The sequence below is a fragment of the Gorilla gorilla genome, chromosome 8 (assembly GCF_029281585.2).
Source record: "Gorilla gorilla gorilla isolate KB3781 chromosome 8, NHGRI_mGorGor1-v2.1_pri, whole genome shotgun sequence".
NCBI classification, from domain to species: domain Eukaryota; kingdom Metazoa; phylum Chordata; class Mammalia; order Primates; family Hominidae; genus Gorilla; species Gorilla gorilla.
Genome location: NC_073232.2, coordinates 70,262,132 through 70,287,635, shown reverse-complemented (window position 1 = coordinate 70,287,635; position 25,504 = coordinate 70,262,132). Strand labels below are relative to the sequence as shown.

At 36.0% G+C, this 25,504-nt stretch overlaps 1 protein-coding gene and 1 pseudogene across 5 annotated transcripts in view; one reads left to right on the top strand and one right to left on the bottom strand.

Moving 5' to 3' along the window:
- Window positions 1–25,504, bottom strand: part of LOC101131975 (ras suppressor protein 1-like) — a 125,605-nt pseudogene that overhangs the window by 54,877 nt on the left and 45,224 nt on the right. The gene's annotated exons all lie outside the window — the stretch shown is intronic.
- Window positions 295–20,147, top strand: LOC115936021 (ankyrin repeat domain-containing protein 30B-like). 4 transcript variants are annotated; one of them, XM_063710130.1, is made up of 6 exons: window positions 295–417; window positions 2,372–2,776; window positions 7,696–7,726; window positions 17,000–17,078; window positions 17,389–17,450; window positions 18,084–18,187. In XM_063710130.1, exons 1-4 carry the CDS (start codon window positions 372–374, stop codon window positions 17,073–17,075), a joined length of 558 nt encoding a protein of 185 aa, XP_063566200.1. In that variant the 5' UTR covers window positions 295–371; the 3' UTR covers window positions 17,076–17,078; window positions 17,389–17,450; window positions 18,084–18,187. The 4 variants fall into 4 exon arrangements, with proteins under 4 accessions (XP_063566200.1, XP_063566201.1, XP_063566202.1 ...); XM_063710131.1 differs by having other exon boundaries at window positions 18,112–18,185; XM_063710132.1 differs by lacking the exon at window positions 17,000–17,078 and having other exon boundaries at window positions 18,084–18,186.

The following is a 25,504-nucleotide window of genomic DNA, read 5'->3' as shown; positions in this document are numbered from 1 at the left end:
CCTCATTATGCTGTTCCCCTGTTGTAATACTTACATTAAATGTTACCAGTTTGTATTTAAGTGATTTATGTCTCCTGATTGGACTCTGACAAAGAGAAAAATGCTAGGAAGAGTACCAGGAGATAGCCCCACAAAGATGGGATTTGGGCATAGGTTTGGTTATTCAAGTAGCAGTGCTTAGCTTCTTGCCAATGGGAAATGGAATGCGGGTAATTTATAGGAAGTGACCTCACAATGAACCAAGCTCCCGTTTGTTGATTGTGATGAAATGCGTGCTGAGGCACATGCCTTGGGAGCTAAGTGGCAGCTATACTTCACCACTATGGCAGTAAAGATGACTATAAAGACTGGCGGGGGATGGATCCTTTCAAATGTACTTCAGCTGGGATGCCCAGCTTGTGGAACGCACAGCAGGAGGTGAGCAGTGGCCGGTGAGTGAAGCTTCATGTGTATTTACAGTCCCTCCCCATCGCTGGCATTACCATCTGAGCTCTGCCTCCTGTCAGATCAGAGGCAACATTAGATTCTCATAAGAATGTGAACCCTGTTGTGAACTGCCCATGCCAAGGAAGTAGGTTGTGTTGCCCTTATGAGAATCTATTGCCTGATCATCTGTCACTGTCTCCCATCATCCTCAGTTGAGACTGTATAGTTGCAGAAAAACAATCTTGGGCTTCCCACTGATTCTACATTATGGTAAGTTGTATAATTATTTCATTATGTATTAGAAAGTAATAATAATAGAAATAAAGTGCACAATAAATGTAATGCACTTGAATCATACTGAATTTATCCTCTCCATCCATGGTCTGTGGAAAAATTATCTTCCATGAATTCATCCTCTTCCTTTTTTTGGTAGAGACAGGGTCTTACTATGCTGCCTAGGCTGATCTCCAACTCTCAGCCTCGAGCAATCCACCCTTCAAAGCCTCCTCAAATGCTGGGATTACAGGCAAAAGCCACAACACCAGGTCAAAACCACGTTTCTTAAACAAAATAAAAACTTGGCGGGAAGATTGCTTGAGCTCAGAAGGTTGAGGCTGCAGTGACTACTTATCACACTACTGCACTCCAGCGTAGGTGACAGAGAAAGATGCTATCTCAAAAAATAAAATAAAATAATCCCACTCTGCCCACATCTTAAAAAAATATATTGTCCATATCTTCATGACTCTCATTCCCGGCCCTTAAAATTCTCCTCACACTGGATCTTTGTATTCATCCACTTGTTTGACCCCTTCTGGAACCTGACCTGTCCCAGGAAGAGTCCCCATTTTCCTCCAATGCACTTGTCTTCGAGTCTACCTGGCCAGACACCCAGGAATTACCCTGAGGTGTTACTTTTCTCCCTTCCCACATCCAGCCTAGCAAGGCCTGCTGATTCCGCCCTGAATACAAATCCCAGACCATACCCTATCTTCCTTCACTGCCTTCCAGCGTTCAGTCAAAGCCATGCCACAGAACAGCCAGGTCAGTTTCATTGGAAGTAGGAGGTGGAGCCTGTCATTCTCTGGTCTGTCATCTGTAGTGGCTTCCCACTGTACCTGGAATAACCTCACAGCCCCTGATCAGGCCTGCAGGGGCGTGGGTGAGCTGTGCCCTGCTGTTCCTCTGTCATCCCATCATCCCCTCTGTGGATTGCTTGCTCTGTGCCAGCCACCATGGTGGTCTGTGTACCTTTCTTCCTCTCAAGTCACAGCCTCCTGCACTGTCATGCTGAGGGGTGGTGTTTGTGGAATGCTCTTTCTTTAGGGCTTTCTGTGCCTCTCCTTTCTATTTGTGTCACAGTTTAAACATGACCATATTGGAGAGGTCTCACTGAGCACCATCACACCTCAGCCTTGAGGCTCGCTGACTCATCATCCTTTTATTTTCCACGAAGCAGTGCTGACTGACATTTTTCCTCCTACTGCAGCACAGTAAAAAACATCCAAGGTGAAGGATTAGAGCTTTAAAAAGTTTGGTAGTGTCCAGGCACAGTGGCTCACTCCCGTAATCCTAGCACTTTGGGAGGCCAAGGCAGATGGATTGCTTGAACTCAGGAGTTTGAGACCAGCCTGACTAACATGGTGAAACCTGTCTCTACTAAATACAAAAAGTTAGCCAGGCAATGTGGCCTGTACCTGTAATTCCAGCTACTTGGGAGGCTGAGATAGGAGAATTGCTTGAATTGCATTAAGCTGAGTTTGCACCACTGCACTCCAGCCTGGGTGACAGAGCAAGACTCAGTCTAAAAAAAAAAAACGCGAGAAAAGAGAACTTTGGTAGTATTTAAGGAAAGCATACAGAATGAGTAGAAGTTTGCCAGGTGAAGAGTCAGGAGGATGATATTTAGCACAAGGAAAATTTAACCAGATTGTGTGTTTGGCAGAAGGAACATCTGAAGGAACACCTGACGAGGCTGCACCCTTGGCGGAAAGAACACCTGACATGGCTGAAAGCTTGGTGGAAAAACCACCTGATGAGGCTGCACCCTTGGTGGAGGGAACAGCTGACAAAATTCAATGTTTGGGGAAAGCAACATCTGGAAAGTTTGAACAGTCAGCAGAAGAAACACCTAGGAAAATTATGAGGCCTGCAAAAGAAACATCTGAGAAATTTGCATGGCCAGCAAAAGAAAGACCTAGGAAGATCACATGGGAGGAAAAAGAAACATCTGTAAAGACTGAATGCGTGGCAGGAGTAACACCTAATAAAACTGAAGTTTTGGAAAAAGGAACATCTAAGATGCTCACATGTCCTACAAAAGAAACATCTACAAAAGCAAGTACAAATGGTAAGATGCTTGAGTGAACTTTGTAAGGTTTATTGGCATTTCCGGTTTCTTAGTGAAAAAAGTGTGATATGGGAGTAGCTGGGAATGACTTGAATATCTAAATAAGGCAAGCTTAGGCAACACTTTTTCATAGTATAGAAATAAGTAGATATTATTCCGTAGGCCCTGGAAAAATTCTCACAATACTTCTGGCTGTAAATACTAAGTGAACTAACTAACAATGGCTAAAACCATAGGAACCAAAGTTGTTTTGGTGGTACAGGGATATTATAGGATCCCACTTTTTTTTGTTTTTCATTTGAGACGGAGTCTCACAGTGTTGTCTGGGCTGGAGTGCAATGGCAAGAGCAATCTCGGCTCACTGCAACCTCTGCCTCCTGGTGATTCTCCTGCCTTAGCCTCCCAAGTAGCTAGGATTACAGGTGCCCGCCACCACTCCGGATAATTTTTTGTATTTTTAGTAGAGATGGGGTTTCACTATATTGGCCAGACTCGAACTCCTGACCTCATGATATGCCTGCCTTGGCCTCCAAAACTGCTGGGAATTCAGCCATGAGCCACCGTGCCCAGCCAGGACTCCACTTTTGGTTGGCTAATTAGCAACAGCTCCAATCATCATGCTCTCTCAAGACAATATTTAAAGGCTGGAAGGGCTGCTTTTGTTCACATGTTTCTTTTAAATAGGGAGAAAACTTGGAAGCTTGCAGTAGTCTTCCTGTGACATTTTATTGGCTGGATTATACCACATGCTCATTTCTAAACCAGTCACTAGGAAAGCAAATGTAATTACTGTGATTAGCTTAGAATAATGATTTCTCTTTTTAAGATGGGATGGGGGTAGTGGAATAATGAATATCTAAATAAGCTTGTGTTTCTGCAGCAAGAAAGAATAATGTCTATGCATAGGAAGCCAGCAATGCTTTCTGCAGGGATTCACTGGAAAAGTTTGAGCAAGGGAGTCACAAGATAGAGTATCAGGGCATACTGGTCATGGTATAAGGCAGAGATTGGCAAACTTTTCTTGTAAAGTGCCAGATAGGAAATATGTTAGGCTGCCGGACATGGTGGCTCACGACTGTTATCCCAGCACTTTGGGAGGCCAAGGCACGTGGATCATGAGGTCAGGAGTTCAAGAACAGCCTGGCCAACATGGTGAAACCCTGTCTCTACTAAAAATACAAAAATTAGCCAGGTGTGGTGGCATGCACCTGAAATCCCAGTTACTCAGGAGGCTGAGGCAGGAGGATTGCTTGAACCCAGGAGGCGGAGGCTGCAGTGGGCTGAGATTGCACCACTGCACTACAGCCTGGGTGACAGAGCAACATTCCATCTCAAAAAAAAAAAAAGAAAAAGAAAAAGAAATATATTAGGCCATGTGGTCTCTATAACAGCTATTGAACTCTGCATTGTAGGGTGAAAGCAGTCATAGATAATGTGTGAGCAAATAGGCATGATTGTACTCCAATAAAACTTTGTATAAAAAACCATTTGATAAGCTGAATTTGGCCTGTGGCCTATAGTTTGCTGGCCCTTCATATAAAAGATAGATGGAGGGTAATTACATAAAAAGATTTAAAGACAAAGTAAGCTTGTGTAGTAGTTCATGCTATAGTCTCTTTTTTGTTTTTTTGTCACCAATCTGTGGCCTAGTATCAATCTATTATGAAATTTTGACCCATCCAGGATAAAATGAATCAAGTTCAGAAGCTCAGTTTACACATTTAAATATGTAAGTCTTTCTTTGCCATTATTTTATATTGATTTGTTTTACTGAAATTTTTTTAACTTAAAAAATAACAGTAGTAACTGTTAGGGTTTCTTTTTCCCTGTGAAAGCCATCAGTTAAGGGGCCATGTCTAACTAGGCAATATAAATATAAAATAGTTTGTATTTCCAGTGGCACTGGAAAGATAAAGCAAAGGCAGAAAAGAGGTACAGTTAATATGGTTTAGTGATTATTGAGTTTAAAAAGCTAGGGGACAGATACAATCTCAGGTCATTCATAAGTTTCCAGATTGTGCATGAGCATTTACAATGCTCATGGGGAAGGAGTAGGAAATTGTCAGGTTAACAGAGAAGAGCAAACAGTCATGGGACAGACCAGCAGTTTTCTTTACATGATGAGTTTAATGAAACATTCATGTGGGATATTTTCAGTAGGTAATTGGATTATAGGCATTTCTAGCTGGACATAGAACTCTGGTTGGAGATGTAGGCTTAGGATAATTTTATTATAATTATTGGGCAAAGCCATAGATCTCAATGAGCTTATCCATGATGCAGAAGATGTAGAATAAGAAGAAAGCCATTGACAAAACCCTGGGAATATCAACATTTCACAGAGTCAAAGGACTTGGTAAAGGAGACTGAGCAGCGGCTAAAGAAAAGTAGGAGAGGAGTCAGAGAAAGTGATGTTGCAAATTTTTTTTAAATGTGAGAATTTCAAGCAGTAAGATTACTGAAAAGTGAATTGGATTTAACTTACAAGTTCTTCAGTGGTAATCTGTTCAAAAGAATCATTTTAGAGTTGTTAGGTATACTGTTGATGTGGTTGATATTTCTGTTGTCCAAGAAGAAATCTCCCAAGATCCTACCTTTTTGTAACTAAAGCAGCATACATACACAGGGTCTGGGAAATTATCTAGACTGGTGAGTACACCTGCCAACATTTTTCCAGAATTGTCAAAACCTAAGGGTCATGTGTGAGGAAAAGTGTTGTCTTTTTTATCTGTTTCTTGTGGATAGTGGAGATCTGTGTTGTGTGTGTCTCTCACACGAACACACACACCCACATACACAAATAAGTACAGTAATTCACCCTTATCCATGGGGAGTATTTTCTAAGACACCCAGTGAATGTCTGAAATTGTGGATAGTATGAAACCCTATATATACATGTTTTTTCTATTTATGCATATTTATGATAAAGTCTAATTTATAAATTAGGCACAGTAAGAAATTAACAATAACTTATGATAAAACAATAACAATATATTGTAATCAAAGTTAGGTGAATGTGGTCTCTCAAAGTGTCTTGTATTGTACTCACTCTTCTTTTTCGTGTGATGACTGTGAGATGATATAATGCCTGTGTGATGAGATGAAGTCAGGTGAATGAGGTAGGAGTTGTCATGTGGTGTTAAGCTACTAATTATTTCTGGCTATCTGACTACATATCAGAAGGTGGATCATCTGCTTCATGTGGATCATTGAGCCATGATAATGTTGATGGTTGGGGTTCAGGAACAGACCATTTTGATGACTAATGGGCAGATAGCATATACAAAGGGATGATTCATGACCTGGGTGAGATGGAACATGATGTCTTAATACTTCATCGTACTCCTTAGAATGACACATTATTTAGAACTTATGACTTGTATATTTCTGGAATTCCCCATTTAATATTTTTGGACTATGGTTGACCATGAGTAACTGAAATCATGGAAATCAAAACCATGGCTATTATATTGTGAAACATATGTTTGGTCTTCAACACTGTTTTCTGGCATACAACTCATAAAATGTTTAGAATCTCCAAAGTGATGTCTTTGTATGCTAATAATTGAGTGATGGCTGGCAGTCCCTAGGTAGCTTCAGGATAGGAGCTGGTCACAAAAAAGAACAAGGCATGATTAGAGTGTTGGGACTTTCAGCCCCACCCCTCAACCTCCTAGGAGGTGAGAGGAGATGAAAGTTAGGTCAATTACCAATAGCCACAGATTTGTTCATTCATGCCTATGTAATAAAGCTTTCTTAAGAACACAGAAGGACTGGGATCAGAGACCTTCCAGATAGTTGAATGTATGGAAGTGTTTGGAGGCTGATGTGCCCTGGGAGGGCAAGGAAGCCCCATGCCCCTTCCCCTATAACTTGCCCTATGCATCTATTCTTGTGTCTGCTTTGTGATACCCTTTATAATAAACTGGTAAATGTGTTTCCCTTAGTATTTGGGGCACTCTAGCATGTTAATCAAACCCAAAGAGTGAGTCATGAGAACCCCAACTTGAAACCAGCTGGTTAGATGTTTCAGAGACCCAGATTTGCAACTGTTATGGGAGAGCAGTCTTGTGAGACTGAGCCCTCCGCCTGTGGGATCTGAGACTATTTCTAGATAGACAGTGTTGGAATTAAATAAAGGACAACCAGCTGGTTTCTGCTACAGAATTGGTTGCTTACTTGTTGGTGGAGAAAATCCTCCACACATTTGGTCACAGAAGTCTTCTGTTTTGATGATTGTTGTGGTGTAAGAGCAGAGGGAAATCATGTTGTGTGTGTTTCTTTCTACACATAGAGCAGATAAAGAGTGACTACTGTATACTCTGTTCTAACTGCTTCTAGTTCATTTGTCTAGAAATTATAGTTTCTAAGATTGACACTGTCCACTTACACTAATTCTGCTAAGAATACAATTTTCTGTCAGTCTTACAGGGTTCTGTTTGGATTATGACTATTGTATATTGTAGTTCACTTGTAGATATCAAATTGTGATAAATTCTATCTTTCCTTGCACTTGAGAACTATAAAGGAGTGGAAATAAGAGTTGTTAATGCATTAATTTCCTACTAATATTATGCTTAATAATAATTTTACTATAGTCTCAATGTATGGTCCCAAATGAATGCTTTATGACAAATCATCTGAGTCTTGGTAACAAAGTATTGGAGTATTATGCTTTTTTAAACAAGACCTGAATCATGCATGAAAGTGTGCATGATTCTTTTAAATTAAGTTGAAGTCTCATGATGTCTCCCAGGCTGCTTTCAGACTCCTGGGCTTCTCAGGTGATCCTCCTGCCTCACCTTCCCAAGTAGCTGGGATTACAGGCATGTGCCATCATGCCCTCTTATGTTTTTAATATTCTGTATTTTTTATTTATATTTGTTGATTTAATATATTTTACTTTTTTTCTTTAATAGTGGATGTGAGTTCTGTAGAGTCTATATTCAGGTAAGACTTTCCAGTTTTTTAAAACATGTATGTTAACTCAGAAAATATAGAGAAAAGAAACCACTATCTTTTGAGTGTTCTACTCTGGGATAAACAACATATTATGTGCTTAATATGTATTATCTCACATAGTCATCACACAGTTTTGCAAAGCATCTGTGCTACTATCACCTACTTTGTATTAACCAGGCAAATGTGGTTCAGAGAGGTTGATTAATTGGCCTATGATTTCATAGCTAAAAAGTAGCTGACCCTTGAGTTTGCCATCAGCCTACCTTGCTCCCAAATCCCTTCTCTTGCCCCAAGGCATAGACTGATGGAGACCTGTGCATCACTAGAATCAAGGTACAGGTCCAGATGGGATCAATTCACAAAGTCACATTTTGTTATATGTTACCTCTTTTTAGAGTTTTCCCTTAGAACACTGGTTAATCCAAGACTTTGTTCTAATATGTTTAATAGTCAAAGTGATAACCAGTACCTTGTTTTTATTACCAAAGTTTTTAGAGCAGACCTTACTTAGCTGTGGCCACAAGACATAGGTTTTTGTTTCATAAGCAAGACCTGGTGAATCCTATAGATGAATTATTTTACTCTTAGTGGAGAATATCTACATATAGATATGTTATATTAATCATATTTAGAGGCTATTTCTTATAGATTTCTCTATTTACTGACTTCCCAGTTTAGTTTTTCTTCAAAGCAGTACGCTGCCTAGTTGCATGCACTCTTCGTTTTTTTTTAGAGTCTTTTTTCTTCTTCCATGACTTTTCTATAGTCTTTTCCTGATTACTTTCTTCTCTGCTTTCCTCGGTGTTCTTTTCGTGTATGATTTTATTCTTTCCACCAGCCCCATTTTTCTATAGCTAAAATTAAAAGCACATGGAATTTTAGGATTGTAAGGACTCTTGGAGACTAACCAAAATACTTTCATATTTCAATCTGTATTTAATATCCTGGAAAAATGGTTGTTCAGATGGAGAATCTGAAACTCAAAATGACTTATTTAAATATCAGAGGTAGCAGAAGTAATATTTAAACTCATTTCAAAGCCCATTACTCTTGTTTTTATAACATCATGTAAGTGAGTGTTTGAATAATAGAAAGAAAAGGGAATGGGTCTAATTAAAGAAATGGAAAGGGATAAGAATGGAATTAGCTGGAGAACCCAGTGGAAGTAGATAAGAATGGAATTACCAGGGAAAGGCCAAGTTTGAAGAGAAACAATCCCAGGACTGGTAGGAGTAAGGATTTTACCAAAGAGATCAGAATATTGGATCTTATGACAAGTTTGATGAAGATAAATTAGAGGAACAAAAACACAGATGACATTGGGAGTCATCTAGAAAGTCATACTAAAATAGGGTTCAAAGGAAGTCCTGAATAGGTCGCTGCTTTTTCGCTTCTTTAATTGGAGAAATGGACACACTTCATGCTTTCTATTGAAAGATAAAAAAAAAAAAAGCCACTGCAAAAAGTCTCTGCAAGCAGATAGAAATGTCCTATTGTGTTCTTTCACCCCAAATCTCACAGGAGAGGCTTAGAGCCCCTTGAGTGCTAGGGGATTGAAGTTTGCTGAATTACATAGATCTGTGGCCCAGGGCAGGCGTCCCCTCCCCTTTGCCTCTTTTTCCAAGCCTCTGATGTCTTACCCATGTACATGTAAAGCAGGGGTAAGATTGGCTGTCAAATAAGTCATGGTTCAGTTGGGTTTTTGATAACATGCTTACGCTGGAGGTGAATGACTGACTGAGACTCCATTTAGTTGTTTTCCAGGAACAGGTAAATACAGAGCTTCTAGGTTGGTCATTGAGTTTATCTTTTCAGTAATCTGTGCTTTGATGAGCAGAATATTTAAAGGTTGGAGACTGCCATGAAGCTCTGCAGAAGAAAGATCTGGAAGTGGGAGACACTTTTACTATATATAGTGGCTCCCACTTCCAGATCTTTCTCTCTGTGTAAATATAGTATTTAGAGAAATCCAACTATCAGGACTCAGTTTTCCTAGCAGTCTCTCTCCTTGGGTATAAGTACCTATGAAGATTTTTAAGGCTTTTCTAGTTTATGTAGACCTGAACAAGGAAAGACAAGTACAAAATAAGTAATTAGATTTTATTATTTTTCATGTTTCAATTTTTGTTGAGAAAAACATTCCCAATAACAAATATACATTTGTGTTTTGACATTTGTAGGTTCAGCTTTTCAACATTTCAAATATTTCAGGGCACTCTCTGCAGTGTTTTAGGGTGAAGGGAAGCAACAGGGCCTTCTTAAGTGGTTTTTATGCTGAAAAACAAAGAATGTCATTTTCCAGTGACACAGATTAGTCTTTGAATCAGAGATAGATAATGGAGAAGAAACAAGGTAAATGTATCTTTCTACCTCATTTTAGGTTATCAAGTTTGTTCCAGTTTAGATATCAAAAGTTATGTCAGCCATTAAGTAGATTTTCAGTTCATCATTGAGGACAGTTTGTGAGGACGAATTATACTCAGGGTATGCCAATTATATTGGCTGTCACTACTTATTATGGAACTAAGAGTCAGTCTTCATTGGATGTTATAGGTTGGGGAGGTAGAGTCAAAAATAGGTAGCTAAAATCTTTTTTAAAAACAGAGGGCATATTTTAATTATACCAAGAAACATGATTTAATATACAAAGACTGATTTTTCCCAGATTTTGTTTTTTGTTTTCATTTTTTGGAGTGAGCACCAAGATATGAACTAGCAGATTTTCTTTTTAAATATATGAATTTGCTTATTTTTGTTGTATCTTTTTTTCTCTAAAGTCTGTTCAGCAAACTGACTATTGAAAATTCACAGTCTACAAAAGTTAAGGAAGATTTAATCTTGCTACCAATGTAAAATGGTCTCTTGTGAAGTTGATTTTCTCAGTGGGAATCTAGTTCTGCATAGTATTTACTTTTCATGTTTAGCAGTGGTGTAATTACCATTATTTCATGTTGGTAATATAAATAAAGTTGGTCAGATAAAAATATTTTATGGAAATATGAGTAGTTGATTTAAAGTTTTTTTTTTTTTACTTTAGTAAATAACAAATGATTGGTAAATATTTTGAGGGTGTGAGTGCCAACAAAAGGAATGGACTGGAGAATACATAGTGATAGGAACATTATATTAGAAAAAACTTTTCCACAATAGAGAATATATAAAATCTGGTAAAGGTTTATTTGGATAAGTGTACTTACTGTGACTTTTAAAATTATTCTATTGTCACTTAAAAAACTCATGCTTAAATTTATATTTAATGGATCCAGTTACTTACTATAGTAATCAAGGAATCTCTCTGATACTGTTCAGTTCCAAAACTGTGCCACATAGCATATAGGGTTTTTTTTGCACGTATTATTTTGATATCATGTAGTTTTTAGGAGAGAGTTTTTTCTCAGTTTCTCTTCTTGGTTCTTTAATTACACCAAAATAATATTAGAAATTGTGAAAATTTTTTGGGGCGTGGTGGTACATGCCTGTAGTTCCGGCTACCAAGGAGGCTGATGCAGGAGGATTGCTTGAGCCCAAGAGTCTGAGACCAGTGTGGGCAACATAGCGAGACCTTATCTCTAATTTTATTTTTTATTTATTTTTTTGAGATGGAGTCTCGCTCTGTCACCCAGGCTGGAGTGCAGTGGCGCGGTCATGGCTCACTGCAACCTCCGCCTCCTGGGTTCACGCCATTCTCCTGCCTCAGCCTCCTGAGTAGCTGGGACTACAGGCGCCCACCACCATGCCTGGCTAATTTTATTTATTTATTTATTTATTTATTTATTTATTTATTTATTTATTTTGTATTTTTAGTAGAGATGGGGTTTCACCGTGTTAGTCAGGACGGTCTCGATCTCCTGACCTCGTAATCCACTCTCCTCGGCCTCCCAAAATGCTGGGATTACAGGCGTGAGCCACCACGCCCGGCCTATCTCTAATTTTAAAAAATAATTGTAGAAATTTAGAAATGTAAAATCTGTTTCTCAGAGTCTGCATTATTAAGGCATGCCAGTGTGTTTTCTAAATTATTTCATTAAAAGTATATTTTAAACTCTTCATCTCAATGAAGAATGCAGGTTTTTCCCCAAGTAAACAACCAGTTTATGGAAGCAGAGATTCTTACTAAGCATATGGTAGGATTTTAATTTCAGAATTTTTAAATTGCAATTTTTAAACATATTGTTCAAAGATTTTTTATCACATTTGAAAATTTTAAATTTTGGAAGATTTTGTATTGAGTTGTTTAAATAATCATTTTGAAGTTCTTGCATCACTATAAGATACTGCAGGTTAGAAAACATACTTGTGTGCAGCCTAGTGTACCCAGAATACAGTCTTGCCTATAAAAAGAGTTTTAAAAGGTTTTCAATGTGAATAAATAAGCAGAAAAATGAATTTTTATGTAATGAAATGTTACAAGTAAGATAATATGCATAATATATCTTATAATAAAATCTAATGCATTTCCAAAATATGGCTTAAATTTATATTTTCTTTTAATATTTAGAATGCATAAATTCATGTGAGTTATCTTGAGAAAATATGTCTTAAATAAGACAATAAATCAGAGGTATGTAGTAAACAGGAAAGAAGGTTACACTATATCCTCCAAGTGGAGTTTAGATTAAAAAAAATTTAATATATTTTAGTCTCAACTCACGTTCTTTTTTTTTTTTTGCCAGGCTGGGGTGCAGGTGGCGTGATCTCGGCTCACTGCAACCTCCGCCTTCTGGGTTCAAACAGTTCTCCTGCCTCATCCTCCTGCATAGCTGGGACTACAGGCATGTGCCATCACACCCAGCTAATTTTTGTATTTTTAGTAGAAACAGTGTTTCACCATGTTGGCCAGGATGGTCTTGATCTCTTGACCTCATGATCTACCAGCCTCGGCCTCCCAAACTGCTGGGATTACAGGCGTGAGCCACCGCACCCAGCCGAAAATCATGTTCTATTAAACATATCATTTCAAGGAATGCATTACTCTTTAGAATTCTGATTACCAAAACTTTCTTCAGGTGAAAAGTTTACGAAACATTCCTTTTTAAATTTTGTCTCTCTGTAGTAAAAATGTTCTAGCTTTTAGGTATTGGCTGAAGACCATGTTTAATTAATTGTCTTATTATATAATAATGAAATTAAAATCTTTATTACACAGGTATTAACAAAATAACTAATTGTAATGCAAATACTGACCAGCATTATAGGAATATATTATGAACAGAAGTCTGTATTTTACGTATTTCATCACATGTCTTATATAGTAGTTGTGTTTCCTTTTTTCTTTCATGACTGAAGCTCATATTTGATTGACTGGTTATGTCTCTTGTTTGTTTCTCCCTCCTCCTTCACCTTTTTAAAAATGATTTACCCCAGACTTTTTTCTCACAGAATACATTTCTTCAGTGTCTGCTTTTTAGGGCATCTCTGTCTCAATTGTCAGCATATTTATTTACAGGTTTCTATTTAGTTGCTATGTATTATTTTCATTAATCAATCATTCTGCCCCCCATGATTTATTCTTTTTTTCTCTGTTTCTTGGAAGAAGCAGAATTTATACAATTATTTATACTTAGCTTTTTGCCACACAGAATAGAAACAACCTATGCTATTTCAATGCAAACCCAGTTAAATAAGGTACTATTAAAAACTAAGCTCTCACACTTTTCCATACAAGAGGTAATTAATACAACTGTAAATTGTGAAGACATATTTCAAAATATAACATGTAATTTAACATTTTAAATTTTAATTATTTCTACAATTCGATAATCTCTGTAATGGTAAATTTTTGTCCTAGGTTATTTTGGTTAAAAAAAAATCTAATGGGTACCACCATATTTGTATAATAATAAATTAGATGAAGGGGGATGAAAGGAAATTATTCATTGAAGAAGGGTAAGATAAACATAGAGACTACATGAGAGAGTCAAGATGAGACAGACTATTATAAAAACACAGCAAAAATAGTGGTTTAAATGAGAGCAGGAACTCTCTAGAATAAAAGATATAATATAAATTATTTAAAATAAAAATTAAGAAAACACAGCCAGGTAATAAAATACTGCTCAGGTGTTTTCGACTGACTTATAGCTGATTTTAACAAAAAGCTGAAAGAAAATATACGGACGAGTATAGGTAAGAGCAATTTGTTGTACTCTTTAAAATACCTAGTAGAGAATAATTTGAATGTTTCTAGCATAAAGGAAAGATAAATACTTAAGGTGATTAATATCTCAATTATTCTGATTTCATTATGTGAATGTATTGAGTTATTATATGTACCCTCAAAACATATACATTTATATTGTGTGAACAAAAAAATTATTAACAAGGAAAGAATTTCTCACTTCTTTTAGTGACTTTATGTTTTATATTTAATCTAGTCATACTTATATTAATGCAGAATGCAAAGTTAAATTGGTTTTAGGCCTTGTCAGCTTTATTGTGAATTATTAATTTTTGACTCTTTGGTTTCTGGTTTAAGATTTCTAACTTAATGTTTGACATAGTCTTAGGTTATTTAACTAATTTATCCTACTCTTTGATATAACCTTGGTAGCTGTTTTGAATATTTTTGTTAATCGAGTATAAATAAATAAGCATTTTATTTAATCTTATTAAAATTAAATTTTCTGATCATATGAACAAGGTTCTTAATCTGTATCTCTTAAAAGAGAAAAATCTTTTTTCTTGAGACCATCATGGCTAACATGGTGAAGCCCCGTCTCTACTAAAAATACAAAAAATTAGCTGGGTGTGGTGGCGGGCACCTGTAGTCCCAGCTACTCGGGAGGCTGAGGCAGGAGAATGGCGTGAACCCGGGAGGCGGAGCTTGCAGTGTGCCGAGATTGCGCCACTGCACTCCAGCCTGGGCCACAGAGCGAGACTCCATCTCAAAAAAAAAAAAAAAAAAAAAAAGAGAAAAATCACTTTTAAGCTACAACACTCTCAAAGAAATAAATGTAGAAATTATTAATCTCTAGAAATATTCTGACATCTTTTGCTCATAATATCTGTATGTAATGGTATTATATGCACACATCAAATGAATGTAATCAATCTTTGTGAATTTTTTAAAGTACCTATTATTATAGAATCATATGTAAGGAAAATTGTTAACAGAGTAAACAAACTTATCATTGGAAGGATTTTTTTGCTCTTAAAAATATCTCTTGCAATCGGGATATTTTATATTATTTCCAGGAAGCCTTAACTTTAGTCTTCATAATTATTAAACCTTGCACATATATTTGTTTATTTCTAAAACTCAGGAATCCTGTCGACTTGAATTTTGTAGTTTCTTTCTTCACTTCTCCTGTAAATACTGGATCCTGCTTGACAATCATAGACATATGTAAAAACTATTAAATCTTCAACTTGAATAATTATTGGTTGATTTTCTTTATATGAGATCTTTTCTCCAATTTTAAACTACCATCCTATACGGTGTAAATAGGCAATGTGAGCTAGCATTCTATTGTTTACAGGAACATAAGAAAAACATGTGAATTTTAAAACAGGGTTTCACATTTCTATCTCACTTTATAATGGTACTTAAAAATGCCTCATAATTCTATAATTAGGTAAGCATTTCTCTTGTACAATTAAAAATTTCAAAGTTAATTTTTATAAAGGTTCTTTTGCAGAATCTTGGTGTTTTAGAATTAAATGTTTTCATTCAATTCAAAGATGCATATTGCAATATTTCACAAATAAATATTTACCTATATAAATAATTTTCTTGAAACAAATTTGGAAATATATAACTAAGAAACTTAATCCCATGTTTTTGTCTCTCCTTTGATTTTTCTTTTTCTTTTTCTTTTTTCTTTTTTTTTTTTTTTTTTTGAGACAGAGTCTCGCCCTGTCACCCAGGCTGGAATGCAATGGCGCGATCTCGGCTCACTGCAACCTCCACCTCCCAGGTTCAAGCGATTCTCCTGCCTCAGCCTCCCGAGTATCTGGGAGTACAGGCATGCACCTCCACGCCCAGCTAATTTTTGTATTTTTAGTAGAGACGGAGTTTCACCATGTTGCCCAGGCTGGGCTCAAACTCCTGACCTCGTGATCCACCCGCCTCGGCCTCCGAAAATGCTGGGACTACAGGTGTAAGCCACTGCGCCCGGCCCGATTTCATTTTCAAAAATTCAACAGTCTGCATAGGTTACTTAATTCTACCCATTTAGCCTATCTTATATTTATCTTATCACTATGTAATTTTCTTCATGTAGGTCATCTACTCATACTCCAAATTTATTTATCCAGATCTTTCTTCCAAGCCCCTTGGGTGCCCCAAATCTTATAGGTCTCAAACTGAAAGCATCATTTTTATTCTGTTCCTGACTGTTTTCTGACTCTTCGTAATCTACTCTGTCATCTGGTTTCCCTATCCTATGAAATAACACCTAGGAAGTAGCGGTGAAACACTCAAGCACTTAAACCTGCACTTCAACCCTCCCCCACATCCTAAACTTCAACCCTTTTCCATGTCACCCAACCAGTCACACACCTAATTTTGTATTTTCTACCTTCTTATAATTTTCCATATCTTATTACCATAATTAACTCTCTATAATTTTGAAGTACTCCTTTCTAGTTTTGCCCCATCTCCCCATGTTCATCTATCTTTACATCGCTGGAAGGGTCACCTTTCTAAAATGTATTTGTAATGATGTAACTCATCTGCATATTGAGTGAATACCCATTACACGAAAGGGTAAGTTCACATTCTAGCGTGACACATATCTTATATGGTTTGGCCCCGTTTTATCTCTTCATCTCTTTCCTCTGACTGTGTTCCAGTTTTACGACATCACTTTGGCACCCCTCAGTTGCCATGCTGTTTCATGCCTTATTATTTTACACATCCTATTGCACCTAGAGTCTTTGTATCCTGACTCTGCACTTTGTCTGTCCTTCCCAATATGGCCCCATTATGGCAGCATTTTCTATGCTTTTCAGGTAAAACTGATTGTTCTCTCCTTTGTGCCCTTATGTATTATATTGACTTAAATTGTAGAACTGGTGAATTATACTTTTCTGTTCTTGTTTTCACATGTCTCTACCATTTCTTGAATATAGGCCAGAATCTATCTTCTGTGTATATTTCCTGCTTCTCCCAGGATAGTGCCTGTGATTCGAGAGATACAATGTATGGGTTTTTTTGTTTGTGTTTTGTTTTGTCTTACTGACAAATTGAGTGAATGAGTGAATAAATACAGTTTTTTCTGAAGTTGTTTTTTGGTGCTTTTTGGTTTTTGTTCGTAATAGAAGGAAGCAACAAAGACAGCAACTGAACAACAAGAAAATGATATTGGCATTATTGAATGAGCGCCATAAGATCTAACAAGTAATGACAATTTTCTTTTTTTATACCAAAATAATAGAAGTGGTAAGTTAGTATCTCTGAAAATTTTTCTATGCTTAAATGCTATTATTTAGAAAACAATTTTATAGACTGAAATACAATGTCTACCTTAAAAAATACTTTTTGCTATCTTTCATCATACTATCAATTTTCTGAACCTGCTTTGATTCTGAAATTCTATATTTGCTATTACTTTTTGAAATATTCATAAATGGAAATAGATTTGTATACGTTTTTATAATTTACAGTAATAAATGTTCTCATATATGTGTCTGTGAATACCATTTTGTAGATAAGATGCTCATATCAGAGTCAGGACAAAAAGAAGATACGAAATCACCTTCAGTTTCTGAGGTACCGTGTATTGTTGTTGTTATTTTAAAACAAGTAATGAGTAATCTTAAACCATAAAAAGATGACTTTATTGTCTCACGTCTGCATGTGTCCATAAGAAATTTTCTGACATTTATCAGAACATACTTTATAATCATATGCCAAGTAGATAACAGCTGCATAGTACAATTCTGCTAATTTGCAGGATTAATTTACAAAGCCAGTGTAGAATAGAGCAAAAGAAAATAAGGCATAGAAGAAACCAGGAATCTATTTGAGTTCTGAAGTTAAGTTTGTCTAAAAACAAAATAATTTCTCTGCATTCATTTATGGGCAAATACATGATTCTGTGTATATCTAGATGTATGAAAGCTTTACTTGGATTCAGGGAGAAAGAGTTTAAACTGTAGTCTTAGTCTTGCTCAACTTGGAACTTGAAAAGATAATGCCTGGGACTTGAAAGTATTGGTATATTTCGATTATCCAGTATAGATCTGAAGGAACATTTCAGGAGTTGGATAAACGTGAGAAATAGGACACCTGTAAAACTATAACACAACAATTTGGTTGAGTAGTATTTTAATAAGTAGACATTCTTTTCACAAATAGAACTCTTTGAGTCCCTTTGTGGCAGCCATGTTTGCAACCACATAGGTATCAGATAATAATGATGTATTCCAAGGTCACAGCTATGAATGTGGAAGAGATAGGAAAGGCCTCACCACTTAAGATAGAAGCAGCAGCTGCATAGTGGTAACAGCAATGAGTGGATGTCAAAAGGTAAGTCTGTATTTTGATTCTGTCACTTACTAGCTATGGGAACTTGGAAAAAATCATTTAACCTAATCAAATACCAGTAACCTTGTGTATAAAAAATAGTGCTCATATCTACCTCTTAGGTACGTGTGATGAAATAATGTTGTAACAAATGTGAAAACATTTTGTAAACTGGGAAGTCTGTATCCAAATGTAAGACAAAACGATCAAAGTGGCATTTATGTGAAAGCAGAATTGTTAGCACAAGAATGGGGAGTAAGAACAGGCATGTGGATTTCTAATTTTGGGTAAGAGGATGGTAACTTTCAGCAGGCTACTACTGCAGATTTTCCATAGAAATATAGCAGTTTGGAAAATTAGACTTTCCTGTTGAGATTTTCAATGTTTTGACCTGGAGTAATTTCTTTCTAAGTACCAACTGTGTGCTAGGCAGTGAGTCTCTGAATATCCAAGATGAGGGATTATGCTGCAGTAGTAGGAAGATAATAACAAATGAAAAACACTTATAAATCACTATAACTTTTTCTTAAAAACAAAACAGAATGTTTGGTTCGAGAAAATTGAAGAACTTTATAATTAGCATGGGTATGGGAGTGGCAGTGGAATTCTATGGTCAGAGTAGATCTTTCTGCGACTGCCATTCAATCTCCTGTCTCAAAGATGAGGAGTAAGCCATATGAAAGTCTAGGAGGAAGACATTCTGAACAGAGAACAGTGGGCCATATTTGTTCATCATTTTGTTCTTAACAACCTAGAATGACTAGGAAGCAGAAAGTGGGGTAACCACCATCATCATCATCATCCTCATTATTCTAAGGTGAAGAAAAATCTGCAAATATGTGTCTGGCACATGTTAGATGTTTCACGAATACATGTTTTTATTTTTCTCTTTTTATGAAGGCTTGCTCTACTTTTCTGAAGTTATGTCTTAAGAATCAATTGCATACTTTATCTAATGATTGTTTGTTTTCATTTAAAAATAACAAATATATATTTTCCTTATGAATCTTTCATTTTATTCAAGCAGTTATCAGCAAAAACTTATCAAAATTATTCTTATTAAGCCTTTGTTTTCCTAAATGAAACAGATTTACAGAGTTCTTTTCCTACTCCGCATGACATACTCTGAAAATTCTCTTCATGCCATGCATAGTTTTTAACAAAAATTCTGTAATTATGCATATGTCAAATGTTTAATCATATTGTATTTTGTTTGCAATGCCCTATTATTTTTGGTGAGGACTACAGTGTAAGGCAGATACTTTGAAGTTAATTCCTTTTGAAATATACACACAGTGAATTTTTTTGTGAATATGATTTATTTTTCATGCTCAGTAACCCAGTCAATAGCCACATGAAGATAAAAGATAAGCGTGATCTACAGAGCATATGCAAGGTTTTCTCTTGAAATGTTTTGGTTTTCAATATGTGAACAGCCTGAAATCTAATTGCCTTTAAAGTAAGGAAATGTGTTTTAAAAAAGATTTGAAATAAAAAATATTGATGCTTGTCATTATTTTTAAATCGAAATTATTTACTGAGGCAGAATGTGGTGGCTCATGCCTGTAATCCCAGTATTTTGGGAGGGAAAGGTGGGTGGATCACTTGGGGTCAGGAGTTTGAGACCCACCTGGCCAACATGGTGAAACCCTGTCTCTATTAAAAATACAAAAAAATTAGCCAGGTGTGGTAGGCAATCAATATATATTTGTTCAGTGTATGAATTAGTGATTGTTAAAATATGCTGTCCTTTATATCCCAAAGTACTAATATATTTTATTTCTATCTCCTCAAGACAGATTCAACTAGCCTATCAAAATTCTTGGGTGCAGTTCCTTCTCATGAAAGAGCAAGGGAACTTAAAAAATACCGCTGTGAACAACTTACAGCAAAAATAAAACAAATGAAAAATAAGTTTTGTGTACTACAAAAGGAACTATCAGAAGCAAAAATAAAATTGCAGTAAGTGAATCAAAAGGTTAAATGGGAACAAGAGCTCTGCAGTTTGAGGTATGACATCCTAGTTTTAAATAAATATTTCAACTATTTATACTAAAATTATGTATGATACTTTTTGTAATAGCTGACTTACCTTCTGAGGTTTAACTGCAGAAAAAAACCTGTCTTGTAGAGTGTCAAATTCCTTTAAATAATACAAGTTCTTAACTTTGAATACTTCTACTGATAATTAAATGCATATTTATTTAAATCACAATTTTAATGGCTATATAGAAGGCCATTATTTGGAAATCCCATTATTTACTTAACAAATTTTTTTGATTTTTAATTTTTTGTATTATAAGTGCTGCAAGGCATAACTGCAAGTAAATATTTTTCTACCTTTCTAATTATTGACTTGGAATAAATTCTTCAATATAAAAATATTTGGTTAAATATAGGAAGTTTTAAAAAGTTCTTTGTTCATTACTTCCAAATTGTTCTCAAGAAAATTTATATTCATTTACACTTCAACAAAGAGTGTGAAACAGCCATTCCTCTCCCCCCAAGAATCAATTTCCTTTAATTGTACACTTTTAATTTTAATGTGTATGGAATATAAGGAAAATACTTGTTTATATTTTTAATCTTTTCCTTTCAGAATTGTGATAACTAAAAGTGCTTGTTACAATGTCTCAACTTATAATTTATAAATATAATTCTTAAAATTATATTTTAAAAAATAGAATATCTATAGAATATTCTCAGGAAAAAGGAAATGAAAGGGCTTTGGGAAATTTTATCTGTCTAAATATATGCAGCACTAATATTGCAGGAACTGGCCAGCAGCCCGCAATGCAATGGGGCTCCTTCTTTGTTCCCAGGTGGATTGGCAGGTTGAGAAATAAAAGACACACACAAGATAGTGAAAGCTGGGTCCAGTGGGGTCACCACCTTCTGGTCCTGTGATGCCGCCAATGCACTGGATATACCAGCATTTATTATTAAGTTTAGTGAGGGTGGGGATAGGTTAGTGAGGGATTTAGGGTCATTTGATTATGAGGTGAGATGGTCACATGAGGATTAAGTAATTTAACATAACATCAGTACGCAGAAGTACAGTATACAGAGATAAGAATTTACAATATAGTGTGTGCATCAGCAATTTCTAACAGAGCCTTAAACCAGAAACACAGTCTTTCCATAACCTATGATTAGCAAGATATTAATCAGCAGTAACAGTTGCAGCAAAAGCTGGTTGCAAACAATCCATAGAAACAGGACGTGAAGCTAGACAACTGGTTAGACCACAAATTCTCAGAAGGGAGTATGCTTTAACCCTAAAGAGGCCTAGAAGAGCCGTGGCAAGATAAGGGCATTTATAGCCCCATCTTATCCATATGAACAGGCGCCCCTCATGCGTTCATTTATAGGCTCTCCACAAGAGTCGCATTCCATTCCCAGAGCTATGAACATCTGCTTTTCTGGGATAGGAATCATGGTGACGTGAAACCTCCCTGACTGCATATCCATTCATAGGCTCTCTGCAGGGGGAAGCATATCACGCACTGTTGGCTTATTCTGGCAGTCTAACCTGGCATTGTCTTTACACAATCCTGCACGCAATTTTGTATTTACAATAATCAGGAGTATTTCATCTTTTATTCCAAAGCAATAGTTTCAAGGGGTCTCCCTACACACTAAAGCTCCTAGTATGGGGTCTTGTATAGGTTAGACATCAGGGTGTAAATCAAATTTTTGTATGTAGTCAAAGTGATTAATCTTTTATTTTATGCTTTTGCATGTGTTGTAATCCAGGGAAAGTTTGTTTCAATTCTGAAGCTCTTAAAAATTCTCTAGTCATTTCTTTTTTACTTTCATGAATTCATTGTGTTCAAATAAATGTTTGAACTTTGGGGAATTTATGCTCTATAGCATTTGAAGTTTTGATTCAATGGTTCTTCAACTGATAACTACTTACAGAAACCCTTTCAGTGTATAAATGTACAAATTATTCTTTAAGAGGGACCATGATATCCCATTTTATTGAGTGCTAGCTAAAAATTTATTTTATTTAGGTTTCTCATGCTTATGAAAATGAAAATGATCTCTTACATGACAATGGCATGTTGAAAAAGGAAATTGCCATGCTAAAACTGCAAATGGACATACTAAAACATCAGCACCAGGAGAAGGAAAATAAATACTTTGAGGACATTAAGATTTTAAGAGAAAAGAATGCTGAACTTCAAATGACCCTAAAACTGAAAAAGAAAACATTAACAAAAAGGGCACCTCAGTATAGTGGGCAGCTTAAAGTTCTGATAGCTAAGAACACAATGCTCACTTCTAAATTGAAGGAAAAACAAGACAAAGAAATACTGGAGAAAGAAATTGAATCATACCATTCTAGAGACTGGCTTCTGCTATACAAGACCAAGATAAAGTGTGACATCAAGAAAAAACCAAGAACTTGCTTTCCACAGTGCTCATTTGCAAGAAAAATGAATGTTGATGTGAATAATATATAACAATGAGAAGCTTCATCAACCACTTTCTGAAGCTCAAAGGGAATCCAAAAGTCTAAAAATTAATTTCAATTATGCAGGAGACGCTCAAAGAGAAAATACATAGGTTTTAGAACATGCACAAAGAGACCTAAGTGAAACATAGTGTCAAATGAAGAAAGCTGAACACATGTATCAAAACAAACAAGATAATGTGAACAAGCACACTGAACAGCAGGAGTCTGGAGCAGAAATTATTTCAACTAGAAAGCAAAAATATGTGGCTTCCACAGCAATTAGTTCAGGTGCATAAGAAAGCTGATAACAAAAGCAAGATAATAATATTCAGTTTTTTGAGAGGAAAAAGCAACATCACCTCCTAAAAGAGAAAAATGAGAAGATATTTAATAACTGTAACCATTTAAAAGAATGTTCATACCAATATGAAAAACAGAAAGCTGAAAGAGAAGTATCAAAAAAAAATATTTTTCAACCTTCCTGAAAGAAAATTTAAAGTCATATTTGGCCTTAGATAAATGCTGAATCTAGTTTAATATAGATAATAAATATATTTACCATGTCAGCTTAGAAACATGGCTTATTTCCACCAAATGCAAGTTAAAGCTGAGAGATGTTTTACTTTAAGTAAAGACATTGTGTCACTTACGAAATTTTAAGAATTTAAGTTAAAGGTTTTTAATAGATTAACATTAATGACATTGGCTTATACTGCTGAAATAAAGGTTTTAATATCTCTTTGTGGCCACATTTTATGACCACGATGAAGCAGATAAATGGGAATGCCCATATCAGCAACGAGTATTTTGAAATTGATTCAACAATTTACTTTGACAGTTAATTCTAAATTTTCCAGAGGAACTGAAGTGTATTTGAAGTATATTTTGAAGTGTACATTTCTGCATCTTGTAATACTACTTTTTCAGTAACTTTTTGTATATTTTAGTTGGTAGAATTTTATTTTCATTTATGTCAATTTGACTTAAATCTGAACATATCTGAATCTCAAATTATGTATCGTTATGACAACTTAATTTTTTAAAGCCATCTGTGTTTTATCAAATAATAGCTTAGGACAAATGTAGTGGATTTTAGCAATATCAAATTTGATTTAATCATCCCACTGGTATTTATAATTTACTTTGAATATTGTTACAAATAATTTGCTCATAATTTCTATTTCAAGGCTCAAAGACTGTCATGTGGATAGAACTTTGTCCCAGAGAAAGATCATTATAGCTATCTGTGATTTATTAGCTTTGCATTGGATCCCCATTTTTCAATTCATGGGGGGTGGCAGGGTTCATGTATAGTACAAAAAAAGTGAGTAGAGGAGAGAAACTTAGCAGCTGCGGTCAGGAGGGATGTGGAGACCAGGTTACCTGGGGCCTCTAAAGCCTTTGAAACAAAAATACTTTTATTCTGAGATAGAAACCTGTTGGAAAAATTTCACCAGGTGATTGAGTATGTGAGGAACTTTGATGTTGATTTGTGCTTCAATAAAAAAGAAGGAAAGCATTCCACAGCATAGAATTTACCACCACTAGTCCTGCCCACATATTTTCTTGAGACTTCAGTAAGTTGTGAAGCATTACAGATTCATTAAGGGACAAATGACTAGTGGGATGAATCTGGTGTCTAGTAAGAGAGTACCAGTTTGGCAGGAAGATAATACCTTCTTGTGTCCTTAAGTGGATTCAGTAATAAGCAGGAATGTGTACACATAAAGAAAATAAGCTGAACCAATATATTTGGGGATATTTTTGAAAGTAAATATTGTTAATTTGATAAGGTGATTTACAAATCAATAACAAACATGTCTTGTCAGGTCACTGTGAGACAACTTCAAAAAAAATTGGCTGATCTCAATAAACAATGTGTGTCTGAGGCTTCACTAGAAGCTGCATCACATTACCACATTAATCTCAAAGTTGAGATACAGGATTTAATGAAAAAATGATTTCGAATTGAAAGTCAAGTATGTATTAAAAGTAACATGCCAACAGTGAATCTATAGCTGGTGAAATAATATAAATTGTTTTATGATACTAATCTCCATGGGGAGACTTCTTTTATATGTTCATTATAATTAGTTGCATTACAATTTTATTATCATTATAATGTGCTTATTTTTAAAACTGTGGCTATAATTCTGCAATGTTTTTCTTATAATTAAATATTTTCTCATAATATCTACCCTCAAGAAGGTTAAAAATTATACATCATTTATCCCACAAGTTGAGAGACTATTCTTCGGATAAACAGTATTTTTCAGTGATTTATGTTGCCATGGTGAGGCAAGCGGTATTTAATAAGAAAAGAATGTTTAATGGAATATTCCAGAAAATTATCTGAGAGGCTGCCTTAAATACTTCCTAAAATGCTTGCTGAAGAGTCCGGCAAGATGAATATGACTTGGTGGCTGGGTGGCAGGCCGGTTTTTTGGAGGCCGGCCTTGAGCCTGCCTGCATGGGAGTCTGGTCGAATGACAAGTCTTCTGGCAAGGGGAGAGGCTTGCTGGAATGCTGATCGAAATGCTGGCTGCATGGAAGGCCGGTCTTCAGGCTGGCTGGCTAGGAGGCTGATATAGAGGCTTGCTGGGAGATTTGCCAAGAACCCGGGTGAGAGGCGGCCGACTAGGAGGCTGTCTGAGAGGCTGCCTCAAATTCTTGCTAATTTTGCTTGCTGAGGGCCTGGTAGGCTGAGTCCGGCTAAGAGCCTGGTTGTACCAGGCTCGCTTGTTAGGAGGCTGGCTACAAGATCCCGTGAAAGCCTCATGGCTCTACTCAACAAATTTCTCTAGAAAGAGGCCGGAGTGTCCAAGGGCTTCACTAG

What these genes read in the sequence shown, in the direction of transcription:
- LOC115936021 (XM_063710130.1), top strand. Translation starts at nt 372, where the DNA reads ATGTACTTCAGCTGGGATGCCCAGCTTGTGGAACGCACAGCAGGAG. An exon ending in TACAAAAGCAAGTACAAATG is followed by an intron (nt 2,777 to 7,695) that starts GTAAGATGCTTG and finishes TTTCTTTAATAG; the next exon opens with TGGATGTGAGTTCTGTAGAG. An exon ending in TCTGTAGAGTCTATATTCAG is followed by an intron (nt 7,727 to 16,999) that starts GTAAGACTTTCC and finishes TGTTCGTAATAG; the next exon opens with AAGGAAGCAACAAAGACAGC.